Source organism: Microtus oregoni, unplaced genomic scaffold (genome assembly GCF_018167655.1).
Source record: "Microtus oregoni isolate MIOR12 unplaced genomic scaffold, Mior012 000043F_ref0000047, whole genome shotgun sequence".
Taxonomy (NCBI): domain Eukaryota; kingdom Metazoa; phylum Chordata; class Mammalia; order Rodentia; family Cricetidae; genus Microtus; species Microtus oregoni.
In genome coordinates this window covers 4683746-4703832 of record NW_024543210.1, presented here as the reverse complement: position 1 = coordinate 4703832, position 20087 = coordinate 4683746, and the positions used below count along the sequence as shown (strand labels likewise).

Genomic DNA, 20087 nt, shown 5'->3' with positions numbered 1-20087 from the left:
GTGGGGAAAGAGACATCTCTCGTAAACAGTGCTAACTTTGGTATCCCATATAGAGTGTGGGTACCCTGTCGTTATGCCAGGCCCTACCCTGGGGTGCTGGAGTACACGGAAGATTGGTTGACCACATTCTGCACTACCGGTTGCAAGAACTGACTTAGGCCACTCAGAAGCCCACGTGAAGGAGGACAGAGAAGGAAGCAATTGCCTCAGCCACCTGAGTAGTAAGGGAAGGCAGTAAGTGTAGAGAGCTGCTATTGTGTTACTTCCTCCCAGGAGTCTTAAAACAAGCAGATAGAGGGTACCAACTGGCTCCATCCAGGTTCAGCATAGACCAGTGTGTTTACAGCTGCCATCTCCACAAAGTGCCATTCACTCAGCCAGCCTTCTCCCTCTTTATATGCTTTGACACCCTTGCTCTAGTTTCATTTTTGCTATTATAAAACATCCTGGCCAGAAACAACCCAGGGGAGAAAGGGTTTTGTTTGGCTTACAAAGTCACATACCATCCCTTCAGGGACATCAAAGCAGGAAGCTAAGCAGCTAGTCACAGCCACATTTGAGAGTGAAGAGCAAATAAATGCATCCTTGCTGGCTCTTACTAACTTTCTGGACCCACCAGACTGTTTTTCCAGGTGACTCTAGGCTGTCAAGTTGACAGTTAAAACTACCCCACGCAACCCCTAGGGAGCAGGAGCAGCTAGAGGGTAGGAAGGAACAATGATGCCTGGCATCTCAGGGCCTGGTATATACTTCCCATTACTATTCCCATGGACCTTGCTGTCACTGTTTGACCTGTCTTGTGCCATAGCTGCCAGCAAGGTGTTCTGTAGCCATCATAGCAGCTCTGCTCTGGAAGGTAATGTTCATGTCACACCCTGAAGAAACAACTACAACAGCTGCAGAGCCAGTTTGTGAACCCGGCAGGGCGCAGCAGGAACAGGAACATTAGCCTGACACACAGAAGACATTGTCACTATACCCACAGGCATGGCAGCACTGAGGCATGGCACTGCCCGAGACAGCAAGAATGGCAGTATAGTGTGGGAGGTGAATGTTTGCTACCAGGTTTAGTCATTCCTACACACACCTTGGAACTGGGAATGCTAGGAAAAACTCAGGAATGACAGGAGCATCTTAGGAGAAAAGGCAGATATATTGGTGACAAAAAGGTGACAAAGAACCAATAGGCCTAAGGAGGACTAGGCGAGATCCAGTGACAAAGCTACACAGTACCCAGGAGTTCTTCTGTCTGCTCACCGGTCCTCCCTCCCTGCATACATACCCGACTTCCATCAGGGAAAGAGGAGAGCTGGGATGGGAGGTTCCTTCAGACAGACACCTGGTATCCTTGAGGCCTATGAGCAGAGCTGCTACAAGGGGTCTGCAGTCCCTCAGGGCCCATAAGCATACTGGAATCAGGTAGCCAGGAGGATTCTGATAGGTTAGCTGGGAAGCTTCATTAAAGATTGACAACGTGAAGCCCACTTGCCCACAGGACAGCATATCGGTTACCACTGCACCAGCCAGACGGCTGAGGAAGAGGAGGTAAGTGGCCAGGATGCGAAAGGCACCTCGCAGACTGTGCCGAGGAACCCTTCCCGTAATGGTCAGCAGGGAGTGGACCTTTCACTGCTTCTGCTTCTGCCACTGTGACTGCACCGTGCTTTGCAGAGTGACCTGTAGGTGACGGAGCCCCTCCCTCTCCTTCCTGCTCCTCCTGGGATTCTTCTCTATTCCCGACTGCTGGAACTGGGGTAGGGGGGCTGAGTGCTGCATCTTGGGGAGAGCATCTCTTACTGCATCCAGCGTCCTTGCAGAAGTGGCAGGATAAACTGGCATTGGGAGGCCTGGGCTCCTGTTCCAGCTGTAGTGCCCAGTAGAGGTCTACAAGATGTTCACCCCATGCAAGATGTCCACCTTTCCCAAGTTGAGACTCAGTTTCCCTACCTATAAAGGAAAACTAATATATCCTACTGGAGAATTAGGCAACTTAATCCCCCAAAGTAATATGAAAATGCTTTGTAAGCCATAAAGATATGAGATGGTTACTGTAATTTACTCTGTTTGAGGTTCGTTTTAAGATCAATTTTATTTCCTTTAATAAGTTTTTAGGAAAGAGGAGAAAAATGTTACTAGGAAAACTGCTTGCCTAAGCAGACTATCTGAGCAGGCCAAGCCTGCGGATGGGGTGCTCGACTTGGGAACTGGAGTCTGGGTTCTGGCTGTGTGTTGGCTCTGATGTGGACATGACCTTGGACAAGCCATTACCCTATCCCTGAACCTCAAGACCCCTCCATGAAAGGAGACGGTGGGGAAGACAAGAGAAGGGGTATTCACTGGCAACAAATCTCTAGCTGTCATCTGTCAAAATTAGAAGAGGTCCTCTCCTCTGCCATGTTATTTCTGAAGACCAATGTCAAGGGTTGGTCAGTTCTTTTCCCTGTGTGGCCTGGGCTTCTCCCATCTTGGAAGCAGTCTCCCTGTCTGTAAGAGAGGTCCTTGTGTATAGCAGGGCTTTCACAGCCTGAACTCTTGGGCCAGGCAGTGTCTGCTGGTTACAAGGAGTTGAATTATAATTGTCTAGCCCAGGGCCAGCACTCAGGGGTGAGGGTCTGTTGCTGGAGTTATCAGGAGTGGTAGATCAGCCGACACATAAGATCTGAGCACAGCAGCTAAGCCTAAATTGCTGTGCCAGAGATCAGGCAGAAAAGACTGGAAAATTCATGTAGCATTCATTTAAGCAAGCTGCTAAACCAGCATTAAAATGTGGAGGTGGCCAGGCATGGTAGCACATGTCTTTAATCCCAACATTCAGGAGGCAGAGGCAGGTGAATCTTTGTGAGTTCCAGACCAGCCTGGTCTATATAACAGTTTCAAGGCAGTGAGGTGCTGTCTCAAAAAACAAAAAGGTGGAAGGCGGTGGCAGTCAAGCATTTGTCCACTGGTGAACTTGACACAGGAGTTGCCTTTGCCTTATGAGTATGGATGTGGAGGTGTTTGTGTGGCCAAGACTGAACATAATATACTAAAAGGGCTAGAGTCCTGGACTGGGGGACATTTGTCCTGGGAGTTTGCTCCAGTCTTCCTACCCATTCCTTTGTAGCTTAGACCTAGTAACGCTATAGTGGCCAGATCCTGGATCACAGATTCAACTCTTACATGGATACTTGCCTGCATAGCAGCAAGAATTATACCCATACAGAAGGAAGGGCCTAGTCTCTAGCCAAAAGGGAAAGGAAAAATAGACAGCTAGAGAGATGGTAGCAAGGGAAGCGGAGAGTGACTCAAGAGGGCTTGGGACACTGCCCAACTCAGACCAGGTGGTTGTCGTCTGCTGGCCAGAAATTACATCAGGTGTTACTGAGAGGTGGAGGTCCTTTGTCTCTGGCAGTCCCAGGATCTCAGGTTCCATCTTTTCAAAAGGCAGGAGATGCCTTTCCTATAGATGGTAGCTGGAAACTTAGCCTGCGCTCTGTCCCAGAGGAGCTGAGGCTGCTGTGCTGAGTCTCATGGGTGATGGGGAGTAGGAGACCCCCATTAGGAAAAGCTGGCAGCTTCGCCTCACTGCCCGCCTCAGAATGTAAAGTTAGACAAGACACCCAGGTGAGGGACTAGAGGACTTGTAGCCCCTTACTTACCTGTAAGCATGCTAGAAGAGCGCAGCCAGAAATGGACAGGCGCTGAAAGGTGAGACTGAGGGCTAATGGGAGGACTGAAGGAGAGCAGAGCCTGGTTCTCCACAGACCATGAAGGATCCCGTCTAATCCCATCAGACTTCTGGGGACAGCTCTGGCCAGTTTCCAGACGTGAAGAGAAGGATTCTGCACAGGACCCAGTGCATAGCTCACTTGATACCCAGTATATTCTAGTCCTCTTTACCCCAGCCACTATGGGTGACCCAGAATACCTCACCTGCTCTATTGTCTTAAAGTTTATTGGGTATGGGCTCTGGCTTAGCCACTTTTTGAGAGTCTTTGAACCATAGACCTTTGCTGCTTTCTAAGAATATTTTGTCACCACTGCTCTCAGCCATTGCTTGAAGGATCGTCAGAGAGTCTGTCAGCCATCTTTATTCACCAAGTATTCACTGCATGTCGACTGGGTGCCAAGAATTATGTGAGTGTTGGGAATCTGGAGGTGTCAACAGTGGAGCCATGGTTAGACTGTTCTGTGCCTGTGTTCTTCCTGTCTTCTGAGCCTGACAAACATGCATAATGTGCCCTAGTGATCACAAAAGCTCACTCAGTGTGAAAGGCCAGGCAGAGAGCACTTTTTGCACCTGGGCACTCATGACCTGGCTCGTCCATGTCTCAGCGTCTTGGCCAGGTGTGAGGGTAATGGCAGGAGATGGGAGCTGTCTACATCGGGTTCATTCTCTCTGAATCTGAACCCCGATTCTTCTTTCCTCTGCTCTCTCCTCATCCCTCCCCCTGCACAAGGGCAGCATTCCTGAAGATGATGAAATCCGTAGCAAATCCTAAATCAAAGACAGGTATTATGGGAGTCGTCTGTAAAGGAACGTTAACACTGCCTAGGGGGATAGTTCAGTCAGTAAAGTGCTTGAGGACCTGAGTGTGAACCCCAGAACCCACATACAAAAGGAGTGATGATGTGTACTTATAATTCTGGGCTAGGAAGGCAGAGACGGGCAGATCCCTGGGGTTCACTGGCCAGCCAGCTTAGCTGAATGAGTGAGTTCTAGGCTGGTTGAATGGCACCTGAGAAATGATACCCTGTGGTATCCTCTGACCTGCACGTGCACCCATACCATGTACACACACACCCTCAGATACATGTGCACTTGAACACATGAACAAATGCATGTGTGTGCACATACACATGAGGGAGCACTGCAGTTTAAGGAGTATGTTCCTAAAGCAGAACTCTTTTGTTCCTTATAGTATGCCAGCCACTGAAAACAAAAGGAGTTTATTCCCAAGGTGATCAGGTGTAGAGATGGGAGAGCAGGTCTCGGGTCAGCCTCCCCAGGGGCAGGGGGTGAGGATGGGTATTCATGAGCTGGACAGGGTGTTTGGAGGTGTGGAAAGGTGGTGGGAGTAGAGTTACCCGTGATTTGCATGTGCATACTTATCTCCACAAACCATCATAGAGTCATTGAAGAAATCGTAGCACACCTAGGAGCGGTGGCAATGGCCTGAGATTCCCCAAATTCAGAAAGCCAGTCTAAGTTGCTTAAAAAGACAAAGAATGAAAGGAAAGGAAAAAGGTATGGATGCATGCCTGTAACCCCAGCTTAGGAGCTAGAGGCAGGAAGATTAGGAGTTCAAGGTCATCCTTCCTAAAAAATGGAATGAGTGGAAGTATGAGGACATTACCATGATCTCAGAGTGGAATTTGGGGCCTTCTGTTGTTACAGGATCACCAAAGGGTCAGTAATTTCAAAAAAAAAAAAAAAGTAGGTTTCTAATACTTGAAAAAAAAAATCCAGATGACCATTATGACCCACACATCAGCAAATGTAGTAGAAGACTAATAATATATTGCACAGGTGCATTTCCTCCCAAAGTAGTGATTTTTTAAGTCAGCGAAAACATGACAAGTTACATTTTTTTTTCAGTTTTGCCTCAGTTTCAAGAATAAGATTATTCAGTATTTTTCTTGTTGTTTGTTTTCATTTTTACTAAATAGGGTTTCTCTGTGTGATCCTGGCTGTCCTAGAGCTTTGTAGACCAGACTGGCCTCAAACTCATAGAGATCCTCCTGCCTCTGCTTCTTAGTGCTGGGATTAAAGGCGTGCGCCACCGCCAGGTCCAGCAAGCTCCCTTAGTCTAGAGGAAGCCTGTGAAGGGTGGAGGAAGTTGCTCGTACCTGCTTATCTCCTTCAGTGGGTTCTGGGTGTGTTTTGATTCTTCCCTGCCCAGTGCTGACTTCTCTCTTAGGGGTGATTCAGTTTCCTGTCTCCCTCCCACTGTCTTCCAGCTACCTCAGGGCTTTCCACACCATCTTCTCCAGCCAGCTTCCTCTCTCCTCCTGCCCTATTTCCAGCAGGCATTCTCCTTACATCTTTGAGCCCAGAGATGGAGACTGGCCCCTCTTCACTCTCTTCTTGTTTATTTGCTGTTGTAGTTTCCACCTTGTGAACGTCAAGGGTAAAGGGCATCCTCTGATTTACTAGATGTTTAAGAAGAATGAGTGGGTGGTGGCACTTGGAGTTGGGGCTGGGAAGCAGACTTCCCCAGCATGGAGAAGTCACTCCTTCCTGAGAACATTCATACTCCAGTGGACTTGAAGCAGACAAGTTTGGTTCTGGTTTCAGCTGAGGCTCAGCCTCTATTCCCTAGCAACTCTTTGTGTTCTGAGAGGAGATCTCTCAGGAGGAGAACCCAGTCCTACCTCTTCTCTTTCATCTCTTGCCTGGGTGGCTACCAGGGTATGGCCTGCTACAGGGGCTGGACTCACAGGTAACAGTCATGCCCTGTGGGGGTTACAGGTATATGTCACCACGCCTAGTTTTTACATGGATACTTGTGCAGCAAGCACTTCACAACCCCACGTGGCCACCAGGGGATCCAGTGCCTTCTCTGGCCACCATGAGCACCCACACTCACTCTGCAGCCGCAGAGACACATACACATAAATAAAAATAAAGTAAATCTTTTTTTAAAAAAATACTTTTAAGTACTAAGCTGTCTCTCCTTTTCCTCACCCTACATCCTGCAGACAGGGTCACAGCTCAGCTCAGGAGGTAAGAGGTGGCACAGCGAGTCTGCCATCTTGGCCTGTAATTACAGCTGTGGGGAGTTATCTGCAGTAGTCAGCCTAGGACAGATGAGTGACCAAAGCTTTCCTATTGACGTCTACTTCCACTTGAGAAGCACTGCCTTGCTGAAGAGGCCCTTTTAAGTGGGCTGTTGTCCAGGACTTCCCAGGGGGACCAGTATCTATTCTGGAGGAATAAACCTTTTCCCCAACCCCTCTATCTGAGTCTGCTATTGGGACAGCTGGACCAATGGGTAGGGAAGAGGGCATCCAGGGATATTTTCTGCTTTCAGCTGAATCTAAAGTATGTCTTCAGGACAGAGCTCTGGGCCTGCAAGGGACTGTGGCTCCTGATGGCCTTCCTCTGTTCTCTGTAGTAGCAGGTGAGCTAAGGATTTTGGGAGTCTAGGCCAGCATGCAGATTGAGGAACCCAAGTGTGTGACAACAGAACACTGGTTGAGCATGGCCGCTATCAGACATCTTAACAGAACAGGCCAACAACTGCAGCAGACCTTGCAGCAGCCAGTGTGGGCCAGGTCTTAGTCCTGAGGTAGTGACCACGCCTCAGACAACAAGCAACACAAGGTTGCCAGAATAGGAAGTCAGCATGCAGAAGGAGGCAGGACAAAGCCTAAACTCGGGGATGGGCTCAGTTGATCAAGCTAGAACCTAAGGCCTATGTATCAGTTACTTGTCTGCTGCTGTGAGAAAACACCATAACCAAAATCAGCTTCAGCTTTCTTATTTTGGCTCACAGTCCCAGAGGGATAGACTCCATTATGGTGAGGAGGAGTGGTCGCAGGAGCAGGAAACATAGCATAAACTGAAAGTAGCACAAGGCTGTGAACTCCCACAGCCTGCCCCAAGTGACAGTCGTCCCCCAGCAGCATCACTAGCTGGTGACCAGAGGTTCACATAGCCAAGGCTGTGGAGGATGGTTTTCATTTAAACCATCACAACCTTGGCCTGGCTAACAGTGGAGTCCCAGAATGTAGAGCTGAGGTGTGGTGAAACCTGTCTTCGCCGGAATGAGTGAGGCAGGGGTCAAGGAGCCCCTTCCTGCTGTGCACACACAGGTGAAATCTGAGAGCAGTGTCTAGGGGCAGGGCAGCTCGTGGTTCTTCAAGTGTCATATGAGTCCACCTCATTCTTCAAGCCAGTTTCAGTCTGACATGGTGAGACTGAACTTGAGAAAGAATGTGACATTTGGCAAGTATTTTGTCTTGCTCTGCGTCTTGCACAACCTTTGAGCAAGTCATCTAACTTCCTGAGCCTAGTTTCCTTAGTGGTCCCAAGTCCTCGTGGACACCCCTAACTGTGTGGGAATTACAATTGAAATATAGATTAAGTAAAGAAAGCATCAGTGCATTGCTCTGATCAAGTTTCCTTAGTATATTAACATTTTCTGCTCATGAGGTTATTAGGGCAAAGACTGGGCTTCAGGGAGTAGGAGGCTGAAGAGTCTCTCAGCTGTCTGAGGTTGTAAACTTGTGCTCACTTCACCCAGAGATAGAAACAAAGCTGTTTGCACATCCCTTCCACCAGCCACTGATTGTGTGCTTCCCAAGGGACACCTGACCCTCAGGAAACAATCAGCTCTTTCTTAGGTTCGAGCTGCAGCCTGGATCTATATTCTCTCTCTCTCTCTCTCTCTCTCTCTCTCTCTCTCTCTCTCTCTCTCTCTCTCGGTTTTTCGAGACAGGGCTTCTCTATAGCTTTGGAGCCTATCCTGAACTAGCTCTTACAGGCCAGGTTGGCCTCGAACTCATAAAGCTCCACCTGCCTCTGCCTCCCGAGTGCTGGGATTAAAGGTGTGTGCCACCACTGCCCAGCTTGGATGTCTCTTTAAATGTGGCACAAAGCTTGCTGAGGCAGTCTTCTAGCACCAGCCCTCCTGTGAACATAGGCTCAGCATTGGGGTCCTATCCTTGTGGGTCTAAAGTGGATACGCCCAGTGTTTTAGGTGGCACAGAACAAAGGCAGCAGTGGCAGGGCCTCATTGTGCTACTCACAGCTCCAGACTCCCAGTGTGAGCAGTAGGTACAAGGAGGGGACACCCCACATGTGTAGTCCCTGGGTTCAGTCTGGCCCTGCCATTCACCAGCTGGAGGCATTAATCCTGCACTCAGTTGATGATTCTTAACATGCTGGTGATGGGGCTTAGGAGACAGTGACAAGTGAGGAAGCAGACACAGCAAGTGTTGAAAAGTAGATGGGGGCTGGAGAGATGGCTCAGTGGTTAAGAACACTGCCTGCTGTTCCAGAGGTCCTGAGTTCGATTTCCAGCAGCCACAATAGTGGTTCACAATCATCTGTAATGAGATCCGATGCCCTCTTCTGGCCTGCAGGGATACATGCAGACAGAGCACTGTATACATAATAAATAAATATCTTTTTTAAAAAGTGGGTGGCACTAAGGCCAGCTGGCCTGGGTCTGAAAAAGCATGGGATAAAACCGGACTTGCTGAACATAGCAGACAATGAGGACTACTGAGAACTCAAGAACAATGGCAATGGGTTTTTGATCCTACTGCACGTACTGGCTTTGGGGGAGCCTAGGCAGTTTGGATGCTCACCTTACTAGACCTGGATGGAGGTGGGTGGTCCTTGGACTTCCCACAGGTCAGAGAACCCTGATTGCTCTTCGAGCTGATGAGGGAGGGGGACTTGATCGGGGGAGGGGGAGGGAAATGGGAGGCGGTGGCGGGGAGGAGGCAGAAATCTTTAATAAATAAATAAATTAATTAAAAAAAATAAAAAGTGGGTGGATGTCAACAGTTATGACTTGTGTGTCCCACCTGTGCTTCAGAGGGATGAGCCACAGGACACAAAGAGGAATGGTAAGTGGGAGATGAAGGTATGCAGGTGCCGCACAGGTGGTAGGGCCCTCTTTTAAAGGAAGGCCAGGAGGGGTGGAGAGCGTGCTATTACAGTTATCTATTGGGCCTTTCTTCCCTCTACTGACCACTCCACTCTGCATCTCTTCCCCACAGGCCCCTCCACACAGCGTCAGGTGCAGAATGGCCCCTCTCCTGAAGAGATGGACATCCAGAGAAGGTAACCCCGTGTCCCACAGCTTCCTGCCTGAAAGCTTCCCAGGAGTGGCAGGAGTACCCTTCAGCTAGCTGAGACATACAGCTCAGGCCAGCACTGGGGCAAAGGGAACACCTACTTAATGTCAGAGATTAAGGCTACATGTCACTAGCATGTAGACCCATACTTCCCTAAACCCCTTCTGAAGTGTACCTAGTAAGTAACCCTGTAGTGCCAGGTGTCCCTCTGATGGGGAACTAGAAAGAAGCATGTGGTCTTCTGACCATTTCTCCTGAGGCCACATCTATAGAAGCCATAGGCTCCCAAAGCCCACTCTAGTGAGGCAATCAGATCAGTCAGAGGGTCACACTGGCTTCTTCGAGATGCTTCCTGCACAGTGTGTCCCAACTTGCCAGTCCTCTTCCATCTAGGTACCTGAACCTAACACATCCTTCACCCCCTCTTTGAGACAGGGTTTCTCTGTAGCTTTGGCACCTGTCCTGGAACTCACTCTGTAGACCAGGCTGGCCTCAAACTCATAGAGATCCACCTGTCTCTGCCTCCCAAGTGCTGGGATTAAAGGCGTGCGCCATCACCGCCCGGCCACATCCCTCTCTTTACAGGAGGCAGCCCAGGGATGTGGGGAGATAGCTCAGACAGTAAAGTGCTTGCCAGGTACTAATTAGAGCCCCAGTGCTATATATATATATATAAAGTTAGATATGGCACCACCCACTTGAATCCCAGAGTTTAGGAAACAGAGATAGGCAAACCCAGGAGTTCACTGATTTGGCAAGTTCCAGTTCAGTGAGAGATCCTGTCTCCAAAAAGAAAGGAAAAAGTGGATGTTGCTAAGGAACAATATTCAGGGTAATCCTACGCACACACACACACACTAGTGTTGTGGCTCACCTGGACTCTCAGACACGGAGAAGTCAAGGCTTCTGCTGTGGTTGCTTTTCAGACAAGTGATGGAGCAGCAGCAGCACCGCCAGGAGTCTCTGGAGAGAAGAATCTCTGCCACAGGTGAGTGAGAGTCTCCTTCCTCCAGCTGCCACCCACACTGCCCCAAGTGACCCCAACTCAGATAGACCTCTCCCTACTTCTGACTGCCTAGACACAAAGTGTGGCCGTCACTTCAATTGAAGTAGGACCGAGCATAGGATTAGGAAGCCTCCTGGCCCTCCCATTGTTCAGTTCCTCCAGTAGACATGTAGGGGCACCCCTGTGTCAGGAAACTGAGAACTAGGGACATGCTATCAGCAAGGCGGACAACCGTTTCTGCCCCCAGGAAGTCATGCTTGTCCTTGTGCCATGGGTGCTAGAGACACCCAAGAGTCAGGGCCAAGGCTCGAGAGAAGTGCCAGAGCAGATTCTCAGGAGCCAAGTGGGACTTAGCACACCACAGGACGGGGTGTCAGGTGCATTGATGGGACAGGACTTTTTCATTTGCCTTGTGCTTTTGTAGCCTCATCTTACCTAACTTGCTCAATGCATTCTCAAGTTCTATCTTGCTTATGGGAAAACAGCCCCAGCTGCTTTCCAAGCACCCTGCACTCAGGTGATACTGCCCTCTCACCTGGCACCACAGCCTGCTCTGTGTTCCCCATGCACAGTCCTTGAGCAAGTCTCGTTCTAACATCATGTCAGCCCCTCCCAGCACCCTGGCACACACTGAAGTGGAGCCTACCCTGCACTCCCTCTTACCACGTTGCTCCAGCACTAGCTTCTCCTTTCTTTTCCTTCCAGACATCCCATTTTCTTTGTTCACCCCTGCTTCCCTTCACTTAACTGGATACTTCCTCTCCTGTGTGCCTACTCTTGGTAGAGCTTGCCTTGCACCACTTGCCTGTGTTTGCCTCTGTGGTTTGTTCTCTCTTCGCTAGCACCCTGAGCTGTTTTCCTCCACACACGACACAGCGCCTGACACCCAGTGGAAGTTCAGGCAGTTTTCAGTAGAGGGTGCCTGGCTAGATGCACAGGGAATGCCAACAACACTCAGCATTAATAGTCCCATGACCAAAGCCCCGGTCAGCTTCAGGACCCACGGTTATTGCTTACAATCCCCAGGGACCTAGGGTTAGTAACTTCAGTCAATGCCTAAGATAGAGCCAAGTACTTAGAATGGAAAAAGACACTGCCGAGAACTCCCCTCCCACTAGAAAAGCATTAGTGAAGCAAGAAGTTTGCTGCACTTAGGGGTGTTAAACCACTGTATGTCAGGCTAACCAGGCCCCAGATGCTGAAGAAACTGAAATAGAGAGTGACTGTAACAGAGCCAGGTTCTGCAGGGCTTTCCTGAGATGTAAACTGTTCTGTTCCTCATCTCTCTGAGGAGCAAACTGCTCTTCATTCTTCTCCAGGAACCTGAAATAAAAACAGTAGACTGGACACCAGCTAGGTGCTGGACACTGACTCCTCTCCTTTGCATTTCAGGGCCCATCCTCCCACCTGGGCATCCTTCTTCGGCAGCCAGCGCCACCCTCTCCTGTAGTGGACCTCCACCCCCACCTCCACCCCCAGTTCCACCTCCACCCACAGGGGCTACGCCCCCGCCCCCGCCTCCTCTGCCAGCTGGAGGAGCCCAGGGGGCCAGCCACGATGAGAGCTCTGCATCAGGACTAGCTGCTGCTCTGGCGGGAGCCAAGCTGAGGAGAGTGCAGCGGGTAAGAGGGTGGGCATGCCAGTCACCCTCACACATCAGCAGAGCAACTCACCCTGCCCTCACCTGTCATCAGTGAAACACTGGGCAAAGGGCTATCCCCGGGCCCAGCCAGCCCTCTGCCAGGTATTAAATAAGTAAACAGGGACAGCGCTTTGTCAGCTACAAGCTGCCTTAGTTAATAAGTACATATCTGCCTTTGCTTTTCCCATGGAACTCACTTCTCGCTCATTCAATTTGCTCCCCACCCCTGGGGCGTGTACTCTGGAATGAGTAGCATGTATGTGGTCATCAAAGAGTGGCTCTGATGCATATCTCTGACTTGAAATTTGCTTCCCTGTCTCTTGTGACCTTCTGACTTTGGCAAGGACTCAAGCCTGTGAGCCTATCTTGCCAATGCCTGGCCCTCTCTAGATTCTCATTTTCTGACCCGTGGAGTTGGGAGTGTTGGACTAGCAGCCTCACTCTTTTTTTTTTTTTTTTTTTTTTTTTTTTTTGGTTTTTCGAGACAGGGTTTCTCTGTGGCTTTGGAGCCTGTCCTGGAACTAGCTCTGTAGACCAGGCTGGTCTCGAACTCACAGAGATCCGCCTGCCTCTGCCTCCCAAGTGCTGGGATTAAAGGCGTGCGCCACCACCACCCGGCTAGCAGCCTCACTCCTAAGGTCTTTCTACATCCTGCATCCACTAGGGCTGCCCTTCCCCTCACTGTACGCTTTCTCACCCTCAGCCAGAAGATGCATCAGGAGGCTCCAGTCCTAGTGGGACTTCAAAGTCCGATGCCAACCGGGCAAGCAGCGGGGGAGGTGGAGGAGGCCTCATGGAAGAGATGAACAAACTGCTGGCCAAGAGGTAAGTCTGATGATTTCCAGAGTTTGTGTGCCTCCTGGGAAGCGACCATCCTCAGCTGATGGTCATTGCCAAGACACATTCGGGGGTAAGAAGAGCATCCCCTGCACTTGCAAGCCCAACATACATAAAACACACTCCTAAGAGCTTTAGAGAGCACTCTAGAGAATGTACCCAAGTGGATTATGTCTCAGAGCACTCAGAAGTGAAAAGGGCTTCAGATAAGAGTAGAAAAGACAATGTTTACACCTTCCCAGTGAGTGTAGTCCAAACTGAGAGGGAGGGAGTACTCTTTCACTATCTAAAAACAGGAAAAGGCCAGGGTCGCCAGCAGCCATGGAGACGCCAGGTGTGGATGGAGGCAGTTCCACATCCTACAGAAGCAAATGGGCAATGGAGAATCAGATGTGAGCGCCTATGGCTGCTGTGTGGTCAGCCCTGTCGCAGGCATTTCCCTCTAAATCTCACCAGTGCAGAGCAGAGTGACTTGGTCTCCAGTTGTCTGTCTGACAGTTTTTACAGTGTTGAGATGGAACTCATGCTAGGCAAAATGCACAGCCACTGAGGCATTCTCGGGCCAGGCTACCCTCTGTTTTTAAGAGATAAAACATGGACTTGTGGGCATCAATGGTTAGAAATGGAGTAAAGTGGCTGGGTAGACCAGTGAGGAAACCATTGTAGTCCAGGAAGAGGTGATGGTGACTGGCATAAAGTGGTTGGCAGTGGGGACAGGTCAGAGTGGGAAGAGATCTAGAGACAGAATTGACAAAACTTACTATTCCTGGTTTGTAGACCTGTCCTGAGATGAGACAGCTGCGTGAGCCCTACCACTGCAGCCAGAGGCTGCTCCTCACCACACAGCAGGCCCACTTCTCTCCTGGTGGGCCACTCACCTCAGGTTATAAGAGGCTAATCCTGTGAGGGCCTGACAGAGTTGAAGCACATTGTTGGGAAGTATGGGAGGCCTATGTCAGCCTGGGAGAGAGCCAGGTGCAGGTAACCATTGAGACCAGAAACACTGTAAATCAGAGTCCCGTAAAAGGAGTTTTCGTTCATGTGAGGAAAATGCATGTGTTTTGCATTCTTGGGGAACCTTTAGCCCCTTGGTGTTGTCCTGAACTGGGAAGGGTGTGACTAGGTTAGCTGAGGTCACAGGCAAAAGAGCAGCAAGAGAAAGTTCCCCAGCCAGTCAGCTGCAGTTCTCTCAGCTCTGACCCAAAGAGACAGACTGGGCCAGGGTACCAGTCTATCCATGAGCCATGAGTGCCTTGGGAGTATAGCCTCTCAGTAAACCCTGTCCCTGGGGACCTAGACAGGGTACAGCCAGCTTCTTTCTCCCTCAGAAGCTATGGCCACCACCAGCTGAGCTGAACAAAGAAACACCCCAACGTCTTCCTTCCTGTCCAGACTAGTTTTGAGTCTAGGTCATGGGTGAGCACAGAAACTCTTATCCTTTGGCCTTGGCTCATGTGAAGAAGGGTGCCTGATCAAGTGGCCTGTTCACATAAGCATACATCCTCCTAATCTACACAATCCACTGGGGAGCCAATTGTGGGCATGGAGGCAGCCCAGAGTTCTAGGTCACTGTGAAACCTTGGGAAGCTGATTTGTATTTTTTTTTCTCTCCAACATCTAGGAGAAAAGCAGCCTCCCAGACAGACAAGCCCGCTGACAGAAAGGAAGATGAGAGCCAAACGGTAGGCAGCATTCTACCCAGCCCGCCCACACCCTCAGGCTTACCTCCAGTTTAAGCAAATCTCCCAGAAAGATAACTGGGAACCTGATTTGAAGGCAGCTGTGAGGGAGGGACAGGGATCCAGCCAGGCTTGCATCTCCAGAGCATTCTCCTGACCAGACCCTTGGAGCCATCACTCAGGTTGAGAACCCCAGGGAGCCATAGGGCCACTATACTCCAACATATCAGGGCTGCATCAAGGGATTTGGGTACATCTGCTGAAGTCTTATGGAAGTCAGAGCAGTTTTATTTCAAATTACTTAAAATTCTAAATACTTGAGTCTGTTAAGCCCAGTGGGAGCTGAGGTCTCCACCCTGGCAGAGGATCCTAGAAACCTGGGCTCTGTCCTTGGCAGGCATATGGAGCCTGATCTGGCAGCCCAGAGTTCCCAGCCTCAACTTCTGTTTGTGGCCACAAGTTTTCTTATGTATGTGATAAGCTTTCTTAAAACAAATATATAGAATTCTACTTGGACTCCTGAGTATATACCTCAAATACAAACAGCATAAAGGCTGCACCTCACTAGCAGAACTAGAGAGAATTATAGCTACCTAGGACCAGTGTATGTTCCCCACCTACTCAGCCAGTGAGGTGGGCCTGGCGCCCCTGGACTCCAGTCTGCTCTTCTCATTGTGGTCTGTGCTACTTTGCTGGGCCTGGGCATGTGCAGTTCTCTCTGCCACCAGCTAGCTCCTCAGCCTGGACTTCTGCATGATCTTTACTCCCTACAAATGGCCTCTCAGACCCCAAGCTCTCTGCTTCTGCCATGCCCTCCATACACCTAGGGTTGCCTTGCAGACCTGCCAGGGACCAAACTGAGATCCTCACCCATTGACCTGTGTCTTGCACCCCTGGGACTTAAACCACACATGATGGAAATACAAAGGCCTGTGTGGCTAGGAGCCACAGATAGGATATTTACACGCTAGGTGTGTTAGGACCTGGTGGCCACATTTGCTTGAATCAACACTGTTTTTCTTAGGTGGTAGCTAGTACTCATCAGCCCCAGCTTCATAGCACCCTCGGGCCACAGAACCTTGAGGAGTGGATTTCACCATTGAAGCACCATTGAAACCCTTCTCAGGCCTTGTTTTTTCCACTTTTTTGGCAAAGGCAAATCTTCCTGTGTAAATCAGGTTTGGGTAGAATGCTAGGGGCCAGGAAGCTGTCTTCCTGCTCACTGTCCACAGTCTGGTGAACCTGCTGTGATGTGAGGGTTGGTTCTTCAGTGGTAGACATTTACTAATCATATCCCAGAGTCCATTTGGAAAGCAAGCTGGTGCACAGGTGTCCTGCCTTGTCCCTAAACAGCTTTCCAAACAGACTAACGAAAGGGCCCTTCTCTTCCATTTTAGGAAGATCCTAGCACCTCCCCATCCCCAGGGACCCGAGCCACCAGCCAGCCACCTAATTCCTCAGGTAAGAGGTTACCTAGCCCAACAAATGCTTGAGGTCTTAAAGCAAGTGGTCAGCTAAGCTGGCCACTTTCCTCTGTGGGCAAGCAGAGAGGGTCAAGTCTACTGCGTTCCAGATCTTCAGAGCTTCCTAAGGAGACCAAGCAGACAGCTGGGCCTGTGTGACAAGGGAACCTTGACCCTGCTCCAACTATAGGAAGGCACTAAGAGTACCATCCACAGTGGAGATGTCATGTAGGACCTGGATAGGGGCTGGGCTGCCAGGAGGTTTTGTGGCAGGGTTATTTTACAGTTCAGAGCTTCCACAAGTTACCACTTAGCCACATCCCTGCATAAGGAACTATTAAATGTCATTTTTTGTGTCTGCTGTGTAATGCCAGCTAGAGTGGTACTACAGTTAGGTCACTGCAGTGACCCTGCTCTATCAGAGACACAGCCTCCCTCTACCCGGTCACTGCAGTGACCCTGCTCTATCAGAGACACAGCCTCCCTCTACCCAGTACCACCATCAGCTGTGGCCAAGGGAACTTGAGTAGGAGAGTGTCATGAGGCTTAGCTGTGGTCCTTCAGGCTTCCACTCACAGCACACTCAATGTCGGCCTTACACTAAGCTCACACACATGGTGAGGAGAAGCAGAGGAGTCTGTTTGTCCCATCTGACAGGTAGATGTTCTTCCGAACTTATATCTGTATCATGGCTGATATCTACCATCCTTCTGGGACTTCCTGAGCTCCCTGTGTTGCAGATTCTTTGGTCGGTGTTACTGTCCTTATTTTCCTACTGTGTAGATGGCAAGTAGGAGGGGTTTCCCACGTTTAGCAGTTTTTGGCTCCCTGTGGTAAAGTTCTGCTTGAGGTCACACACCCTGTCCCAGGTATTGTTCCTATAAGCCCAGTGACCTGCCAGGTGGCTCTGTGAGGTAACCTGCCTCAGACCTGAGTTGGTCTGCAGACAAGGCTCAGGTTAGGGCAGAACAGCCTCACTGCCCCTTTGCTCAATCTCTGGGCAGTGTGTTCTGCTCAATGTAGTATATTTCCTGTGAATTGGGGCATGAGTTATAATCTAGTACAACAAAGGTTGGGCATTCCCAGTCCAAAAACCCAAAATGCTCCAAATTCTGAAGCTTTTCCAGCAAGCTTCAGGTAAACTCTGAATCTGCACATGTCTGGTCTCAGTGTCTTAGATGAGACACCCTCAGCCTGTTGCACTAGACTCAGAAAAGGGAAAGTGGTTTCCAGACTGAGGAAGGGAGCAGGCAAGACTCAATGTGAGCTGAAGTACAGTCAGATCGCAGGGAGCCTGGCCAGAGGAGCATGGAGGGGGACAAGACAGATGAGAGCGTTGGGAGGGTCCCGTCCTTCCTGTAGCTGGAGTTTCTGTTTCCCTATCAGCTGGGCCAAGCTCCATGGAGAAGACTCAAGTTTGAAGGGAACAGGAACCCTGGAGTTGGGAAACGGGGTGACAGTAGGGCTGCCTGCAGTTCCAGGGGTACCCTGGCTAAAAGTTGGCCTGAGATCAGGAGCCAGTCTTCCCAGTGGCGCTCTCCATCACCGCCTGGGCAGGTTTCTAAAGGGATGTTTAGGAGAGGGGTCACTAAGCCCTCTCAACTCTGACCCTTCATGAACTGAATTGGCAGAGGCTGGTCGAAAACCCTGGGAACGGAGCAATTCGGTGGAGAAACCTGTGTCCTCATTGCTGTCCAGGTGAGCTGTTCTGGGAAGGGCCAAGAGACGATCTCATGGGTGGACTCTGGTGCTGGTTCACATGTCTGTTTCATTCCATTGCCCTAGAACCCCGTCTGTGGCTAAGAGCCCCGAAGCTAAGAGTCCCCTTCAGTCGCAGCCTCACTCTAGGTACCGACAACCCTTCCTGCCCGTGTGTTACCTGGGCTTGGGGGCCTCTCTTCCCCCTGGCCCATGACTAACACCTCTCAGCCCTGTCTCGTGTCTTGGTATTAACAACTTGCTCTGGGAAGGGTGGTCCCCTCTTTCATACCTGGGGAGAGGAAAAGCTAGAGACCCTTACAGTGGTGTAGGCTGGCTCCGTCCTCTCCTGAGAAGGGAAGGCCAAAAACCTGGAGAGGTATAACTTCCAGACGGAAAGGGAAGCAAAGCAAAGAGCCACCAATCCCTGCCAGCCAGGACAACTGTGGGGACTGCTGCACCCCAACCCAGCACCCTGCCCCTTCAGATCATTCTTGATCCCCTTCCTTTGCATTCAGCAAATGTATCCAGTTTCCTCACAAATCAACTGACCTTGTTTCCCAACCAAATGCTGGTGTGACCACAGTGTAGACTCTTGAGAGCTGTGCAGTGTGACCGCAGGGTAGACTCTTGAGAGCTGTGCAGTGTGACCACAGTGTAGACTCTTGAGAGCTGTGCAGTGTGACCGCAGGGTAGACTCTTGAGAGCTGTGCAGTGTGACCGCAGTGTAGACTCTTGAGAGCTGTGCAGTGTGACCGCAGTGTAGACTCTTGAGAGCTGTGCAGTGTGACCACAGGGTAGACTCTTGAGAGCTGTGCAGTGTGACCGCAGTGTAGACTCTTGAGAGCTGTGCAGTGTGAGCGCAGTGTAGACTCTTGAGAGCTGTGCAGTGTGACCGCAGTGTAGACTCTTGAGAGCTGTGCAGTGTGAGCGCAGTGTAGACTCTTGAGAGCTGTGCAGTGTGAGCGCAGTGTAGACTCTTGAGAGCTGTGCAGTGTGACCGCAGTGTAGACTCTTGAGAGCTGTGCAGTGTGACCGCAGTGTAGACTCTTGAGAGCTGTGCAGTGTGACCACAGTGTAGACTCTTGAGAGCTGTGCAGTGTGACCACAGTGTAGACTCTTGAGAGCTGTGCAGTGTGAGCGCAGTGTAGACTCTTGAGAGCTGTGCAGTGTGAGCGCAGTGTAGACTCTTGAGAGCTGTGCAGTGTGAGCGCAGTGTAGACTCTTGAGAGCTGTGCAGTGTGACCACAGTGTAGACTCTTGAGAGCTGTGCAGTGTGAGCGCAGTGTAGACTCTTGAGAGCTGTGCAGTGTGACCGCAGTGTAGACTCTTGAGAGCTGTGCAGTGTGAGCGCAGTGTAGACTCTTGAGAGCTGTGCAGTGTGACCGCAGTGTAGACTCTTGAGAGCTGTGCAGTGTGAGCGCAGTGTAGACTCTTGAGAGCTGTGCAGTGTGAGCGCAGTGTAGACTCTTGAGCTATACAGTGTGACCACAGTGTAGTCTCTTGAGAGCTATCCTGATCCCCAAAAACCTGTATTTGAAGGCCCCTAAGCCCACACCAGGAAATATCCTCACAGCCACCCCAAATGGAAGCAAGTGTGTCTTGTCACAAAGTAGGTGACACCAGAAGCCCTGCTTGCAGAGTGAGACAAGGTCATGAGGAGAGCAGAGCTCCAGCATAGCCCTGACAGGCATGCTCGTGGTCAGCCAGGCTGTGCACCAGAGAGAACTTTGGCTCCTAAAGAGGCTCCGGAAAAGACTGAGGGCAGGGGTAGAGGTTTAGAGAAGGCCTGGCCAAGCCTCCGTGAGAGAGAATCTGCTGCGTAGATATTTGGGAGGCGGCCTAGGATGTTTCTGAGAGGAGAAAGCAGTAGAGCACCCTTCCACCTAGAGAGTCTAGCATGAAGGAGGTGGTACCCCAGCATGGAGCTGACTGACTCCACTGCTACCAACCAGAGTTCAGCTGGAACA

At 50.4% G+C, this 20087-nt stretch overlaps 1 protein-coding gene across 7 annotated transcripts in view; it reads left to right on the top strand.

Moving 5' to 3' along the window:
• The window catches only part of Evl (Enah/Vasp-like), a 148781-nt gene that overhangs the window by 126052 nt on the left and 2642 nt on the right, over window positions 1-20087 (top strand). For 5 of the 7 annotated variants that reach the window (XM_041633079.1, XM_041633080.1, XM_041633077.1 and 2 more), the window contains exons 4-11: window positions 9715-9778; window positions 10719-10780; window positions 12191-12420; window positions 13144-13265; window positions 14899-14959; window positions 16354-16417; window positions 18051-18117; window positions 18205-18267. In XM_041633079.1, the coding sequence (XP_041489013.1) occupies window positions 9715-9778; window positions 10719-10780; window positions 12191-12420; window positions 13144-13265; window positions 14899-14959; window positions 16354-16417; window positions 18051-18117; window positions 18205-18267 (733 nt within the window). The remainder of the gene's footprint in view (window positions 1-9714; window positions 9779-10718; window positions 10781-12190; window positions 12421-13143; window positions 13266-14898; window positions 14960-16353; window positions 16418-18050; window positions 18118-18204; window positions 18268-20087) is intronic. The other 2 variants (XM_041633083.1, XM_041633082.1) reach the window with 1 other exon arrangement.